General features: G+C 43.1%; 1 protein-coding gene across 1 annotated transcript in view; it reads left to right on the forward strand.

Annotated features, from left to right (window-relative positions):
- The first annotated feature begins 1,914 nt into the window (after positions 1-1,914).
- Positions 1,915-15,753, forward strand: part of Gfpt1 (glutamine--fructose-6-phosphate transaminase 1) — a 52,237-nt gene continuing 38,398 nt past the window's right edge. The window contains exons 1-4 of the mRNA XM_036181010.1: positions 1,915-2,074; positions 10,360-10,467; positions 13,629-13,736; positions 14,477-14,602. Coding sequence (XP_036036903.1) covers positions 2,068-2,074; positions 10,360-10,467; positions 13,629-13,736; positions 14,477-14,602 — 349 coding nt within the window. The 5' untranslated portion in view covers positions 1,915-2,067. The remainder of the gene's footprint in view (positions 2,075-10,359; positions 10,468-13,628; positions 13,737-14,476; positions 14,603-15,753) is intronic.

Below are 15,753 nucleotides of genomic sequence, written 5' to 3' on the forward strand. Positions count from 1 at the left end.
TTATTTTCTCCTCTAGGCTTTATTTTTACAGGCCCAGAGAAGGCAGGGCTCTACACAGAGGAGGGGCAGTGTCTCAGCTGGCACATGGTTACAAAGCATTCTTTGTCGAGGTGGTTTAGTGAGCTTGTTCAAGGCTGGTCTGGAGAACATTGGCCTTTAAAGTTTCCTTTCAGCTGGTGCCGAGCACCTACTAAGACAGCAGTAGTTGGAGCTGGATTAGAGACTGAGCCAGGAGCAGGCAGAAACGGCTGGGCAGTAGTTGGAACACTTCGCTAGTACTGTTGCCATTTTCTTTGTGGCATCGACAGGTTTACTGCCGGCAAACAAGGGATGCAAAGCATTTGAACCATACCTGGACTCTTGGGCAGTATCATCCTAGTCGTCTCCTAGCTGGTCTTTAGGGTATGGTGTCTATTAGGGGTCCATTTCTAAAAAATGCACTGTCCATTAACAAACAGTCCACTGTGTTAACTGCCAAGACCATCTAGGGACACGCTTAATGGCTTGGAATAATGAAGCACTTTTAGGTGAGAAATACCTTGACTACATTTTCTAGCCTCTATTTGAGGTAGGTGATGAAATACTGAAAAGCCTTTGCTTCCTTGCACTTATTACCAGCTGGCGGTCAATTCTGTGCCTCTGGCTTTTGTCACTCACTCAATAACATTTATTTATTCAGTTTTGGGGTAGAGTCGGTCACATGGATGTGTGTGTGTGTGTGTGTGTGTGTGTGTAGTGAGAAGACACCTTTGTGCGGCCCAGGGATGGGACTCAAGCTTTCGAGTGTCTTTATCCCCTGAGCCATCTTTCCAGCCACCAGAACAGTTTTGATTCGCCACCCCTTGCTAGGGTCTATACTAGGCAGGTGTTGATTGTATGAAAACCTACTACATCATAAGGGAACTTAGAACTTAATGGGGAGGGAGAAAAAAAGCCGTTAACACAGAAGCCTATTGTTTGAGGCAGATCAAAGGATGAGAAGTTAAAGCCTTCTGGGGAAGACAAAAAGTTTAAAAGTGGCTGGGATGTGGGACTCTGCAGAGTAACCCAGATGTGCAGGTTTGAATGCTGGTGCGGTCAGAGGGTACACAGGGCTCGAACGTGCGATAGGAAGGGGGTACAGGCTGAGAGTACTCCACGGCGGTCAGCACACCAGCTTCTGTTGGCTCTATTCATGTATTTCCTTTAGAGCTACCAACGGAGGGCTGCTAGGCAGCTACATTTGCCCCGAAGGTACTAATTAAACCTTCCGGAAGCACACGCCGGTCCGCTACCTTCTCAGGAACACGTCTCCACTCTCAGCAGCAGAGAGTTCATTTACGGCATGAGCGATCGCGGGTGCACCGTGTCCTCAGACTCCCTCCAGTCCTCTCAGGGGCCCAGTCGGACGCCGCCCACAGTGCTGGGACCGCTGAGCCGTTGACACCCTACTCAAAGAACAGAAGAAGGCAAGGGGTGGGCGCCCTGCCTACAGCTCAGGTCCGCACCGGAAAGGCAGCCCGAGGGCGGCCTGCGGGCTCGCGCACCTCGGGGCCACCCGCCCAGTTCCGGCCACCGTTCCTGCCGCACACAGACGCGTCTGCCCCAGGCTCTCCCTTCCTCCCTCCGGCTGTCTTTTCTCTCTCTCTCTTCCTCGCGGGATGCAGACTGTTCTGTAAACATTCCCTTTCTCCCACTCAGCCTCCGTGGCACTGCTCGCCTTGGGCAGGCGGCTCCAGGAACCAGAGCCGGATACGGGACCAGCTCCTGCCACGTCTTCGCTGCCCGCAGCTCCGCGCCTGCGCGGACCGGGGGGCGGGGCGGGGAGCCGGTGGGCGAGGCCTGCGCGTGAGTGGCGCGGACGCGGCCCAATGGGAGAGCCGCGGCGGCGCGCGTGCCGGGGGGCTGGGGTGGGGGGGCATGGGGGGGCGGGGCGGCACTTAAGGGCCGAGCCGCGAGTCCCGCAGTCGTGTCCGAGCTGTCGCTTCCCGGAGTCCGCCTCGTCGCCGCCACCCCGGCCCGAGCTCGTCCTCGCTCCCGGAGCTCTCGCGCGCCCGACCGCTCGGCCCTCGCCCCGCGACCAGCACCATGTGCGGTAAGGGCCGCGCTGGGGGCGTGTGGCGGCCGCAGGGCCCGCGCCGTGAAGGCAGGGCTGGACTGCGCCAGTCGGCGAGCGGCCTTGGGGCGGGGGTCCTGGGAAGAGGGGTGGCCTGTGGGGCGGGCGTCCTGGGGAGAGCCAGGGTCCTGCGGGGAGCGGGGATCTGGTGCCGGGGGAAGAAGGGCGTCAGTGGGGCAGGGAGTCCAAGATGGGGATTCCTGGGTTGAGGGGGCGGCCGGAGTTAGGATGCTGGGGGTGAGGGCCCGCCGAGGCGATTTGGGGCCCTCGTGCGCCCGAGGCTGCCAAAGGGGCTGGTGAGGGGGGTGGTGTTCTGCAAGGGTGTCGGGGCGCTCCACGGGCACCTTTGCGTCGAGCTCCGTGGGTAGATAAATGTCTGCTTCAGAGGAAGTGCGGGGCTGGAAGTGCCGACCGAGGAAGTCGGGAGGGATGCCCACCGAAGGGTCCACCCGGTGCCTGAGGCAACCTGTGGACCTACTGTGTGGTACTGGGGGTGAAACTCGGAAAGTCGGCCTGCTAAGGAGAGCTCTGTCCCCTAGCCACACCCCCAGCCTTTCTCATCCTCCCCCCCCCCCCCACCCCCCACCCCCCACCCCCGACCCTTTTCTTTTTGTAACCGGGACCCACTTGGTCGTCTAGGTTGGCCTGGAATTTAGTGCCCTGCCTCGGTCCCCCAAGTGCTGTGATTAAAAATGGGAAAGACACCTTGCTGATAGCATTTCTTGAATTTATCTTGCATTTTAAAAAATACTTAACTCTAGTCACTTTATTTTAGGCCGGCCTGATAGAACTCAAGCTAAAACTCTGACAGCGGTATTACACATTAACTTCCTGCCACTCTTAAGTCTCTCGAGGATCCATTACTATCAGTAACTTGATGAAGTGGGCTCAGAGCTGATCTTCTGGAAGAGACGGCGAGATCTCCTGGCCAGTGATCACACATCATGCATGTGCACCTGTTTAACATATGTCTTTACGAGAACCATTAAAAAAATAAAGTTAGCGGCGCAGACCAGGCTGTAGACTAGGCTGGCCTTGAACTTGCATAGATCGCCGCTGCCGCCGCCGCCACCACCACCACCCCCTACCCGGCTAAAGTTAGGCTCTTTTATTCTATGTTTTAAGATTATTATTTGAAGCCGGTCCAGCCTGGTCTACAGAGCGAGTACCAGGACAGGCTCCAAAGCTACACAGAGAAACCCTGTCTCAAAAAACAAAAAACAAAACAAAACAAAAAAATATTTGAAAATGTTACTGTGAGAATTGTGTGATTGATAATAACTCTAAAATGGGAACGATCCATTAGTAGTCCATAAAAAGAGTTATATTCTTACCTTTCCTGTTAAAATTGACGACGTTATCACCAGAAGAAAGCATTTTTAGAGATGTTGTTCCTCAGACTGGCTTAGATCATAGCTCTCCTTCAGCCTCATGAGTGCTGAGATTTTAGGCATGAATCACCATACCATGCCTGACTCCCAAGAAAGGACACTTTTTAAAGAGAGAGATTATAGGAATTGAAGTGAAGCTGTTGAGAAACAGTCATCTTTCACTTCAAAGAACTGAATAAGGAGTGGATGGTACACATTAGTGTGTTTTTTCCCTGTGTTTAATTATTTCACCTTCTGAAAACGAAGAACAGGTTTAGCGTTTAGATTCTAGAACATCAAAATGGAAACACCTATATTGAAATTATTGGAGTAGAGCTGACTTCATACTTTTACTATTAATAGGTTGGTTTTGCAAAACATAAATTAGTTTGGAGTTGTAAGTAGTGAATTTTCAAGCTAGTTATTTACTAGTGTGTTGTATTTGGTATTTAACTATTTTCTTTCTTAATTTTTAATTTGAGACTGGATCTCCTGTAGCCCTGGTTGGTCTTGAACTTACTATGTAGCTGGGAATAACCTTGAACTTCTGATCCTCCTTAGATCTCCCAAGTGCTGGGATTAAGGGACTCTGCCACCACTCCCAGCTAATTAACTGTGTTCTGAGTGATGAGTTGTGTACGTAGTCAAGTACTTGACATTCTGGTTGCAGGTTATTTCCTCATCTTGTTCCAGGAAGAAGAGTGTAAAACAGAAAAAAATCAGATCTAGTTCATGAAGGAAGCTTTTGAAGGAGGAGATTGTTATAGTGGCTACTAGTGTAGGACAGCCATTAAACTGAGTTTCACTGATTATGAAGAATAAATAATACTAGCACACAGTATTTGAAACATTCTAAGATCCTGCCTTTCAACTCATTTCTTTTAAGTTAAAATTTGAAAGTTAAAAAGCTGAGAGGTTAATTTTTCATTCTGTATTGATTTGTTTCCTTCCTTTCCCAGGATTTGATGTATCTCAGGCTGAGAACTTATGTCTTAGTTAGGTTTTTATTGCTGTGCAGAAACACTATGACCATGACAACTCTTATTACAGTTCCAGAGGTTTAGTCCATTCTATCATCATGGCAGGAAACATGGTGGCATGCAGGCTGACATGGTTCTGGAGAAGGAGATGAGAGTTCTACATCTTGATCCACAGGCAGCAGGAGGAGACTGTGAGCCACTGGGCCTACCTTGAGCTTCTGAGACCTCCAAAGCCCACCCCCTAGTGACACACCTTCTTCAATAAAGCCACACCTAATCCAACAGGGCCACATCCCCTAAAATTGCCACTCTCTGTGAGCCTGTGAGAGCCATTTTTATTCAAAGCACCACAACTGATCTCCTACCTCAGCTTCTCAAGTATTGGGATTATAGGAATGTCTACCTCCCCAATTGTTTAATTTTTAAAAAATTAGAATTATTTTAATTTTATAAAATTTATTATTAAAAAACTTGCAATAAACATCACACACCAAAATTAACCCTGCCCCAAGTCTATACATCTCAATGAGTTTCTGTACAGTTACAGTAGCCATTCTTAAGCTATGAAGCTCCATATTAGATTTTACACTTTCACTATTGAGTATATTTTTATTCATTTATCCACCACTAAAACTGAAAAATCCATGACAGAATTAGAACTAGAATAACAATTATCTCAATGTCCTTTAATTGTTGAAATAAAAGTTTTAGGCAGAGATATTGATGAAAAAGAATATTTACTAATTTCTTGCTACCTATTTTTTTCTGAAAGTTATTTTTTTCAGTATACAATACTGAAATGTTTTACAAAAACGTTAAAGTAAAAGAATAAGAACTAAGATTCCATGTTGTGTGTTTTTCAATTCTATATTTTGATAAAACTGTCAAAATATTTACTATATGTTTGGGCCATCAATAAAAACATTTTGTGGAGCTGGAGAGATGGCTCAGAGGTTAAGAGCACTGGCTGCTCTTCCACAGGTCTTGAGTTCAATTCCCAACAACCACATGGTGGCTCACAGCCATCTACAATGGGATCTCGTGCCCTCTTCTGGTGTGCAGACAGAACACTGTATCCATAATAATAAATAAGTAAATAAAAAAAAAATTTTGTAGTCTAGCAAATTTGGGAAGCAATATATTAACTTAGTAATACCTTATGTTAGTATTATTTATCTGTCTATCTATTTACCTGTCTGTCTGTCCGTCTGTCCATCTATCCATCCATCCATCCATTTATTTTTGAGGCACTTACCTAGGCTAGTTTGCTTTCATATTGCTTTAATAAAACATCATGAGTGAAAGCAGCTTGGAGAGGGAAGGGTTTATTCTGTCTTACAGATTGGAGTCTCACTGAGAAAAGCTAGGACAGGAACTAAAGCAGAGATGAGGAGAAACAGGAGCTGCTTCCTGGCTTGTTCTTCATGGCTTGTCCAGCTTTCTTTTTTTCTTTTTTCTTTTGGTTTTTCGAGACAGGGTTTCTCTGTAGCTTTGGAGGCTGTCCTGGAACTTGCTTTGTAGACCAGGCTGGCCTCGAACTCACAGAGATCCACCTGCCTCTGCCTCCCGAGTGCTGGGATTCCAGGCGTGCGCCACCACTGCCTGGCTCAGCTTGCTTTCTTATATGACACTGGACTACCTGCTTAGGAGTGGTACTGTCCACAGTGGGTTTGACTCTTCCACATCAATCATTACTTAAGAAAATATCCAGCACACCATCTTACACTACATATAGTCGAGGCTGCTGAACTGAAACTCAGTAATTCTATTTCCACCTGGCATTTCAGGTCTGAACCATCATGCCTGGTTCTATTTTTTTAAACTTAATGATTTCATTTTTTATGTAATGTGTCTTAAGTGTTTTGCTTGCATATATGTATGTGTGTCATGTGTGTGCAGTATCCCCAACGAGGCCAGACGATAGCATTGAATCCCCAGGAACTAAAGTTAGAGACAGTTGTGAACTGCCATGTAGGTGCTAGGCACCAAACCCTGGTCTTCTGCAAGAACAGCAAGTGATCTCTCAACCTCCAAGCCTTCTCCTCAGCTCCTGGCTGCATTTTTATTTTTGTTTCTCATGTTTCTGGAGACAAATCCAAGGCCTCTCACAAAACACTCAACTACTCAGCAGTTATATCCCCCCAGTGCCATGTCCCTGCCTCCCCTCTTTGTTGGTTGGTTGGTTTATTTAGATAGGTTCTGGTGTAGTCCAGGCTGGAACTTAACTATATAGCCAAAGATGACCTTGAACTTCTGATTATCTTGCCTCTACCTCCCCAGGTGCTGAGATTTTAGGGATGTGCTGCCATGTCTCATACAGGGTACTGGGAATCAACTCAGGGCTTCTTGCATGCTTGGTAGTCATTCTACCAAATTGCTACACTCCCCGCTCCCCAGCCCTTTTTTAATTTTGGGAGAACTCCAGCCCTCTCTTAACCATTGAGCCATCTCCCCAGCCTCTCTTGGTCCTTTGAAATACCGTGCCCCATTATATTTGTATTAATTTTGGTTTTGCTGAGAGTGTATCATCAGATCATTTAAACTACTACTTTTTTCATGGGTCTTGCTGAATATTAAATAAATTGGAGTTGCATCTTTTTGATCTGATGCTTTATATGAATGGTATTTTATAATGGCATTTTTTACCCAAAAGCAGTAAGGGGGCTTGCAATTTGAAAGTATCCTGAATGGAATATTTTTAAAAACTGTTTTTGTAGTTAAACTGTCTAATGGCTTTGCAGGTAATTGAGGGATGCTGAAACTGGCTGTTAGGGTAACTCATAAACCAATACTGTTTAACCGCCTTAGAAAGCATACTGGATATAAAGAAGCTGTGAGGAGAATTAACTGCTTAATACACATTTCCTGGGGAAGGGAGAGGTTAATAGGTGTAAGGCTAATAGAAATGAGCAATAGAAGATGGGAAGGGTTTTACAATGCTTGTTTGTGATGTCTGCCCCTGGAAACCCAAAATTAGTAAGAATAAAGGTTCTGGAAACTTTAAAAACTAAACCTAGTTACTTTGACTCAATTTATTTATTTATTTATATTACTACTACTACTACTACTACTACTACTACTACAACAAATATTACTATTGGTTTTTCAAGACAATGTTTCTCTGTGTAACAGCCCTTGTTGTCCTGGAACTTGCTCTGTAGACCAAGCTGGCTTTGAACTCACAGGCCATTACACCCATCTTTGACTCAGTTTTTTAAAGCTTTTAATTAGGAAACCTTCATCTTACCCCTTTTTAGCATTGAGCAAAATTTAGTGTTGTTTCTTGTGGCTTGGGAATTTTCAACTATATATTTCAGGTTATCTAGAAAGTATCAGAAGATATGGCATGACTGATAGCACTGTCTTTTGGAGAGATGACTCAAGAGAGTTGCTTTCAAAGGATTGTACCTGGTCAGAGAAAACAAAAATGAGCGCAAAATCAGTGGCTGCAGGTGCTGTCACCGTCCTGCCCGTGGCGATCTGAAATTTATCAGACACAGGAGGGTGGGTTTTCAGGGCTGACAAGATGGTTTAGTGGGTAAAGGTGCTGCTTGCTGCCAAGTCTGATGATCTGAGTTCAGTTCCCAGAACCCACATGTTGTAAGGAGAGGAACAACTCTTCCAAGAAGACTCCTGTTTTCTGTCCTCCATGTGCACACCATGACACATACATGTGCACATTCACACACACAAAATAAATATGATTTAAGAATATTTAGGGGCCAGAGAAATGACTCAGTAGGTAAGGGTGCTTGCTGCCAAGCTGAACAACCTGAGTTCTATCCTTGGAACCCACAGAAAGGGGAAGTACTGACTCAAGTTGTCCTTGACCTCCACGTAAATGTGCATGTGCAGATATGCACACAAATAAATGTAATAAAACATTTAAAAATAGTTTCTAAGTAGTAGATTTTAAAAACAAGTGTTAATGCCTCAGATAGAGTTTACTTTTGGCTCAGTGTAGTGGCACATGCTGATGGTCTTAGTTTCTTGTGAAACTGAGTTGGACCGAGTTGGGGATTACTTGAATCCAGGTATTTGTGCTGGCAAAAAAAAACCCCAAAATTCTGTTTATGTAGTTAGTATTTAATTTTTAAAAAATAAATTAGTATTAGGAAATCAGATGCTTTACATCTGTAGTCCTAGCACTCAGGAGGCTAAGTCAGAGGATTGTAAATTTGTGCCAGTCTGGGCTACACAGTGAGACCCTGTCTCCTGGAGGCCAGTGAAATGGCTCAGTGAAAGTACTGGCTTTGCAAACCTGATGACCTGAGTTATATCCCCTGAACCCATGGTAGAAGAGCCATTCCCAAGAGTTTCCCTTTGATCTCCACATAGGCACTGTGGCATGTATACACCTGCACTCACATCATGTCTCAGAAACTAAAAATAAAACTAATGTTTATTCAGCATTTCCAGTAGTGAGCATTTGAGATGAAATCCTTAAGCCAAAGAGAATTTCAACCCCATGTTTGTTGCAACACTTTACAAAATACAAATCATGCTTTTAATTGGCGAATGGATAAGGAAAGTGTATGTTTGTAACAGTAGAATACGGCTCAGCCATAAACCAGTGAAACCCTGTCATTTGCAAGAACATGGGTGAAAAACTGCAGGGCATTGTGTTGAACGAAACCAACCAGACACAGTGGTAAATGCATGTTCTCACTTAAATATGAAAATCAGTGTCACCTTTGTAGAACCACAGAATAGAGGAGGGGGCCGGGGAAAGAAGGACTTTAGGGATGCAGAAAGGTGTTAAGACCTTCCAGGAGCTACACCCTAAAGACAACTGACTCTCTTCCTCAGAAGCCATTGCTCCACTGTCGTAGCTCTTCAGTTAGGGATGGGATCTCGAACTCCTTCCCACTCCGTGTTAGAACAGGCAGCCACAGTTACTGTGAGTTCATGAGTGCAGAGGTCCTGTCTGGAAGACACTGCTGGCCCTTGTCCTCCTCTACTATGACTCTGTAGTCTTTCCTCTTGCACAATGGCACCTGAACCCGATTCAAGCCGTTTTGAGGCAGTTGTGTATTTAGGTCAGATTTTATTATTATTGTGTTGGGTTGTTGTTGAATGATAGAACACTTGACTCCACCTCTGGGGAAAAAAATTTATTGCCAGGCAGTGGTGGTACATGCCTTTAATCCCAGCACTAGGGAGGCAGAGGCAGGTTTGAGGCCCCCCGATCTACAGAGCGAGTTCTAGGACAGCCTATGCTACACAGAGAAACCCTGTCTCAACCAACCAAAACAATCATATTCCCTCCCCCCACCCCCCCCCCCCCCCCCCCCCCCCCCCCGCCCCCAGACAGGGTTTCTCTGTGTAGTTTTGGTGCCTGTCTTGGATCTCACTCTGTAGACCAGGTTGGCCTCGAACTCACAGAGATCTGCCTGGCTCTGCCTCCTGAGTGCTGGGATTAAAGGTGTGCGCCATTACTGCCCGGCCACAAAACAAAATTTTAAACACAGTTTTATACCTAAACATTATTGATAGTGGAAGTAAACAGTCATTTTAGCTGTATAGTTATAGGAACTATTTGTGATTTAAAATACTTACTAGAAGATGTATGTGTGTTTAATGTAGTGGCATATAGGATATAGCCCACAAATTTGTTTAATTTTTAAAAAATAAATTTTAGTTGACAAAGTGGAAGTTAAGGAAATAAATGATTAATTTCATAAGCTTTGTTGAAAATAACTAGACATTTATTTTGACATATTTTTGTTAATCTTTTATGTTTATGAGATGATTCCCTTTGAAAAAGTTCCATGGGCTCTAAATAACTTGAGATGAAGGTTTATTTCTTTTCTAAAAAAGCAATCTAGCTTTATATTTTTGCATAGCCTAAACATAATTATATCAGATTTGATTCATTTGAGTTGTCCATTAAATATGTATTTCTTTTTTGCAGGTATATTTGCTTATTTAAATTACCATGTTCCCCGAACAAGACGAGAAATCTTGGAGACCCTAATCAAAGGCCTTCAGAGACTGGAATACAGAGGATATGATTCTGCTGGTATTTTCTTTAAAAATATACTGTGGGGTTTGCACTGATTCTTGAATCTAAATAGTATTTTTTATTATTTTTAGGAGGCTTAACTCTGTGTTTGCTTTGTTGTTTTATAAATCCAAGACTGAAGAAGTTTTACCTTTCATCTTGTCTAAAGGGTTTCCTTATGTCATTTCAACAGTATTATTATTTATGTGGCTATTACTTCTCAGTAATTTCCTTTATGATATAGGGCTGGGAGTGTGGCTTAGTTGTTAGCATACTTGAAGCCTTGGGTTTATCCCTAGCACCACACAAACTGGGTTTGAGGTTCCTACCTGTAATCCTGGCACTGAGCAGGTAGAGGCAGGAAGATAAGTTCAAAGTCATCCTTAGATACATATTACATTTGAGCCCAGCTTGTAGGAGACTTTGTCTCAAAAAAACGAAACAAAAGTTGACTATAAAAACGTAAGTCATAAGACATTTTTATGAGAACAAGTTGTAAAACACCTTATCCTATAAATGATTTGTTCTTTTCAATTTTGTGTATATGTGTACATGAGTTACATGGGTGTGAGGAACTAAACTCAGGTTTCCTGCAAGAACAGTGCCTAACCTCTGAGCCATCTCTCCAGCCCCTGTAAATCCATTTTTCTTTCATTTTTCTCTCCATGGATTTATGCTATGTCATTTAAACATGAAAAAATTTTTTTTCTTTTTGTGCAGGAGATTGAACTTTATGGTTTTGTACATGGTAGGTAAGCACTCTGCTACTGAGTGATATCCCAAGCCATGATTCTTCTGTTTTATATACATGACAAGTCAAGTAAAAATTACTTTCTGGCAGGGTCAGTCTGACTTTAGCTCCCTGTGTTGGGGTCCACCGGAGCTCCCATTCCATGGTTCCTAGAGTGACTCATGAGTCTCAGCAAAGAGTTGAACATATAGCTCTGTGATTCACTACAGCAGAAGAATCTAGCGCAAAACCGGGAACGGGAATGGGTGTAGGATGAAGTCTGTAGGAAAGCAGGCTCTAGCTTCCTGAAGGCCTTTGAACAGGCTGTACTTCATTTTCCTAGCCACAGAGTGTGATAGTACATGTGGAGGTTGTCTACTAGGTAAGCCCCTGATGACTCACGGCCCAGAGCACCATTTGCCTAGCACCTAGCAGCCATCCATCCTAGAGGGACATACTGTTTTCATGAACAGTCCATGCACAGGAACCACGCTCACCCTTTCAGGTGGTAGGGATCCCCCTGAAATATCAGATCCTAGATGCCAATCCAGCGCCAACCTTGAAAGTCTTTCTAAAGATATCAGTGTTGGTTTCTCATTTCCTTTTTAAGGGGTACTGGGAATGGAAGCCAAGGTCACAAATGCTATGGGAGTGCTGTTCCTTTGTTGTTCAAATTCTCCATTTTTAGCTTTTCCAACAACATAAATTCTCATATGGATGTTAAGTTTTCTGTCAGCTTCGGAGGCTCCTTTTCGTATGTCTATTGTGTAAATAGAAATGCTCTTTAAGATTTTTTTCATTTTTTTCCCTATTTATTTGAGATTAGGTCCTGCTCTATAGCCCAGACAGACCTTTTCTCCCAAGTGCTGAGATTGCAGACATGACCACTACTCCCAGCCGCTGAGATTGTTTCCTTACCCCACTTGCCTTTGTATTTTCATGGTGAGATGACTTCATCAACCCTGTAATTGTGATTTACAATCCATGTATTTTGTTTGTTTTGAGACAGTCTTCTTTGTAGGCCACGCTGGCCTCAAATTTGGCATCCTCCTGCCTCAGTCTGTGGAGTGCTAGGATTACAGGTATGTGCTACCACACTTGGCTTTTGTGTTTCTAATCCAAGTGTGCTTCCTGAGTTGTGGACCTGAGTTTCCAGCTGCCTTCTAGAAGTGTCTTCCAGGGTAGACCACAGTATAATGCACTTTGCAGGTTCATGATTGAAGTGGACACGGTGGTCCTCACTACATACCTCATTCTGTTCTGTGTCCTCTCTATCAGTAACCATTCTACAGATCCTTTGAACCCAGGAGAGAGAACTTGTTTACTACCTTCTCAGTTCCATCCAGGCCCTGTGTCTCCTCATCACCTGTTTAAACCAGGCCACTTTCTCCAGTTTTGCTTTGTTGTGGCTGGAGTGTCCTTCCCTCACCTCTCTCTGTGCCGTTTTCAGAGCATTTGCTGACTGCTCTTGCCATGTTAGTCTCTTAGATTTCAGGGTCGGTCAAGGAAGTTTTCCAAGTTCCTTAGTGACTTAAGTAAAATTTCAAGAGATGCTCTTCTGACCATCACTTGTTTTTCCCTTCAGAGGTGAGCGTCTCTCTTCTGCAGTTCTCCAGTGTGCCTGTGGCACTTCCCCCGTCTATAATTTATATAGCAATTGCTTATTTTTGTGTTTGTTGTTCATTTGTTTTTAATTTTTTTGACACAGGGTTTCTCTGTGTAACCATGGCTGTCCTGGAAATTGCTCTGTAGACCAGGCTGGCCTTGAACTCACAGAGATCCACCTGTCTCTGTCTCCTAAGTGCTGGGATTAAAGGTGTGCATTACCACTGCCTGGCAGCAATTGCTTGTACAAGTAATCATTTTGGTAATCATTATTCTTTCTCTGTCTGTTTTCTGAACAGTCTGTTAGACGAGAATTGAGCTCTTCTAACCCCTTTCCTGACGTTCCTTCTCTTACCCACTTTTCTGATGCTGGATTTGAACCCAAAGCTCCATGCATGCTAAATAAGGTCTTTACCACTGAGCTTGCCCCTCCTCCTCATTTTCATTTTTTTTTGTTTTAAACAGCTGTCAATATCTCAACACATAATAGATTTTCAGAAAATCTACTTGGTAAATGAATTAATTAGATGAATATATAATTTCCCTTTTTTGTTTTTGTTTTTTTCAAGACAGGGTTTCTCTGTGTAGTTTTGGTGTCTGTCCTGGATCTCGCTTTGTAGACCAGACTGGCCTGAAACTCACAGAGATCCACCTGGCTCTGCCTCCCAAGTGCTGGGGTTAAAGGCGTGTGCCACCACCGCCTGGCCATTATTATTATTATTATTATTATTATTATTATTATTATTAATGTTATTATTATTGTTGTTATTATTATTTGCCTCATTGGTACTCTTAACAACCAGTTTCTAAATCTTGCTTTCTCACCTACCTCTTGCTAATTTAGGTGTGGGACTTGATGGAGGTAATGACAAAGACTGGGAAGCCAATGCCTGCAAAATCCAGCTCATTAAGAAGAAAGGAAAAGTTAAGGCACTGGATGAAGAAGTTCACAGTAATGTATTTAATTTCATTTTTCCCGTTCTCCCTTAGTTTGGGACCCATTTTGAGGAAGACTTACAGATTGAAGAGAAGGAAGAAGAAAAGTAAATTTTGTTAACTGCTTTGGTTTAAATTGTCCCTGAGCTTCAGAAATGATCATAGTAACCAGGAAGGAAATTAGGTGCCGTGGGTTTAGGGCCAGCTCAGACCTCTAAGTGAAGAAGCTTCAGAAATGCCGTCCTAAGAATGGACTTCACATAGGTAGCCTGCTCATATGTCTCCACTTTGTGTGGTTTTTACTTTGCTTGATAATGACCCCCAAATGCGGGATGCTGATGCTGGTTTGCCAGAGAAGCCAGAAGGTGCTTCTTGTGAAGGGAGGGGGTGAAAGATCTTACTTAACAAGGAGAGAAGAAAAATCCAATGCTGAGTCTGCTAGGAGGTATGGTAAGGATGTACCTTCTATCCAAAACTGAGAAAAAAAAACAAATTGGTGCTTGTTCTGCTGTCACATCTCAAGCAGAAAATGCTCCGGCCAGAGTTAGTAGTTCATTAAGGTGGAAAACATAATGACATTGTTTAGGAAGACACATGCTCTCTGTAGAGCTCTGTACCATCTGCAGTTTCAGGTATCCATTGAGTATCTTTAAACACAAACCTTGTGGATGGGGGGCTGCTTTAGTTATACTTTATATAACTTAATATAACTAGAGCATTATCAAATACTAGAGTTTTAAATTTTATCTTCTACAGAACAACAAGATATGGACTTGGATATAGAATTTGATGTACATCTTGGAATAGCTCATACCCGTTGGGCAACACATGGAGAACCTAATCCTGTTAATAGTCACCCTCAACGCTCTGATAAAAATAATGGTATGAATAGCTTGTGTGTGCTGTGATAGGATTTTAATGGGCCAGTAATGGGAGGAGAATCAAGGTGCTTATGTTGTTATTTTAATTACATTCTCATCTGGAAATTTCAAGACATATTCAGAGAATGTACAAAACTTGATCCCATCACCAAATTTCAACAATCCTCCATGTATAGGTTATTTTGGGATTCCAATAATAAAAATTGATAACTCTTCAATATGCCAGTCTTTTTCTCGCTTTTTCTTGTAAGTTAGTGTATTGTTTATCTGTAAGTTTCCTGTAGTCTAGGTGTTGCTAATTATATCTACTCCTGTTATGTTATTTAATGTTTCTCCATTCAATTTTTTTGTTTGATTGTTTTTAAAAAGGTCTCACTCTGTAGATCTGGCTGGCCTTGAACTTGCATTGATTCTCCTTTCCTTGCCTCCCAAGAACTGAGGTTGTAGCTGTGTGCCATCATGCCCTGCTAAACAGACCTGTTATTTTATTTTTATTTTTCTAGCCCTGGGCATTGAACCCAGGGTGTATTGATGCTAGGCAAGTCTCTACCATGAGATGTATCTGCAGCCAGTATTTCCACCTGGAGGTTCACAGTGTTTGTCATGGTAGTATTGTTGATTACTGCAGAGATTATAGGGATTGTCAAATGCAGTAGTTTAGTGCCTCAGGTCCTTTTTCAGTTTTGCATTTAGGTATGTCTCTAAGAAGTTTCCATCAACTGCTTGGTCATCCTGAGGAATAGCTTGTATAGGGAAGGCAGGGTGAATGCTTGGTTATTTTCTTTATTTACCATCTTTTTTTTTTTTTAAGATTTATTTATTTATTATGTATACAGAAGAGGGCACCAGATCTCATTACAGATGGTTGTGAGCCACCATGTGGGTGCTGGGAATTAAACTCAGGACCTCTGGAAGAGCAGTCAGTGCTCTTAACCTCTGAGCCATCTCCCCAGTCCTATTTACCATCTTTTAAACATTAAGTGATTCTAATGTTATCCTGAGCAATGTTTTTTTTTTTCTTTCCATTATTATAAACTCACTTGGAATGTCTTCAACAAAGTTGATTTTTGAGTTAGCATACAAAAAGTGGGTTTCCTTATGACATTGATACATAAGTCATTACACGTCCACACTGCACTCCATCGTTATCCT

This window comes from Onychomys torridus, chromosome 3 (assembly GCF_903995425.1).
Source record: "Onychomys torridus chromosome 3, mOncTor1.1, whole genome shotgun sequence".
Classification (NCBI taxonomy): domain Eukaryota; kingdom Metazoa; phylum Chordata; class Mammalia; order Rodentia; family Cricetidae; genus Onychomys; species Onychomys torridus.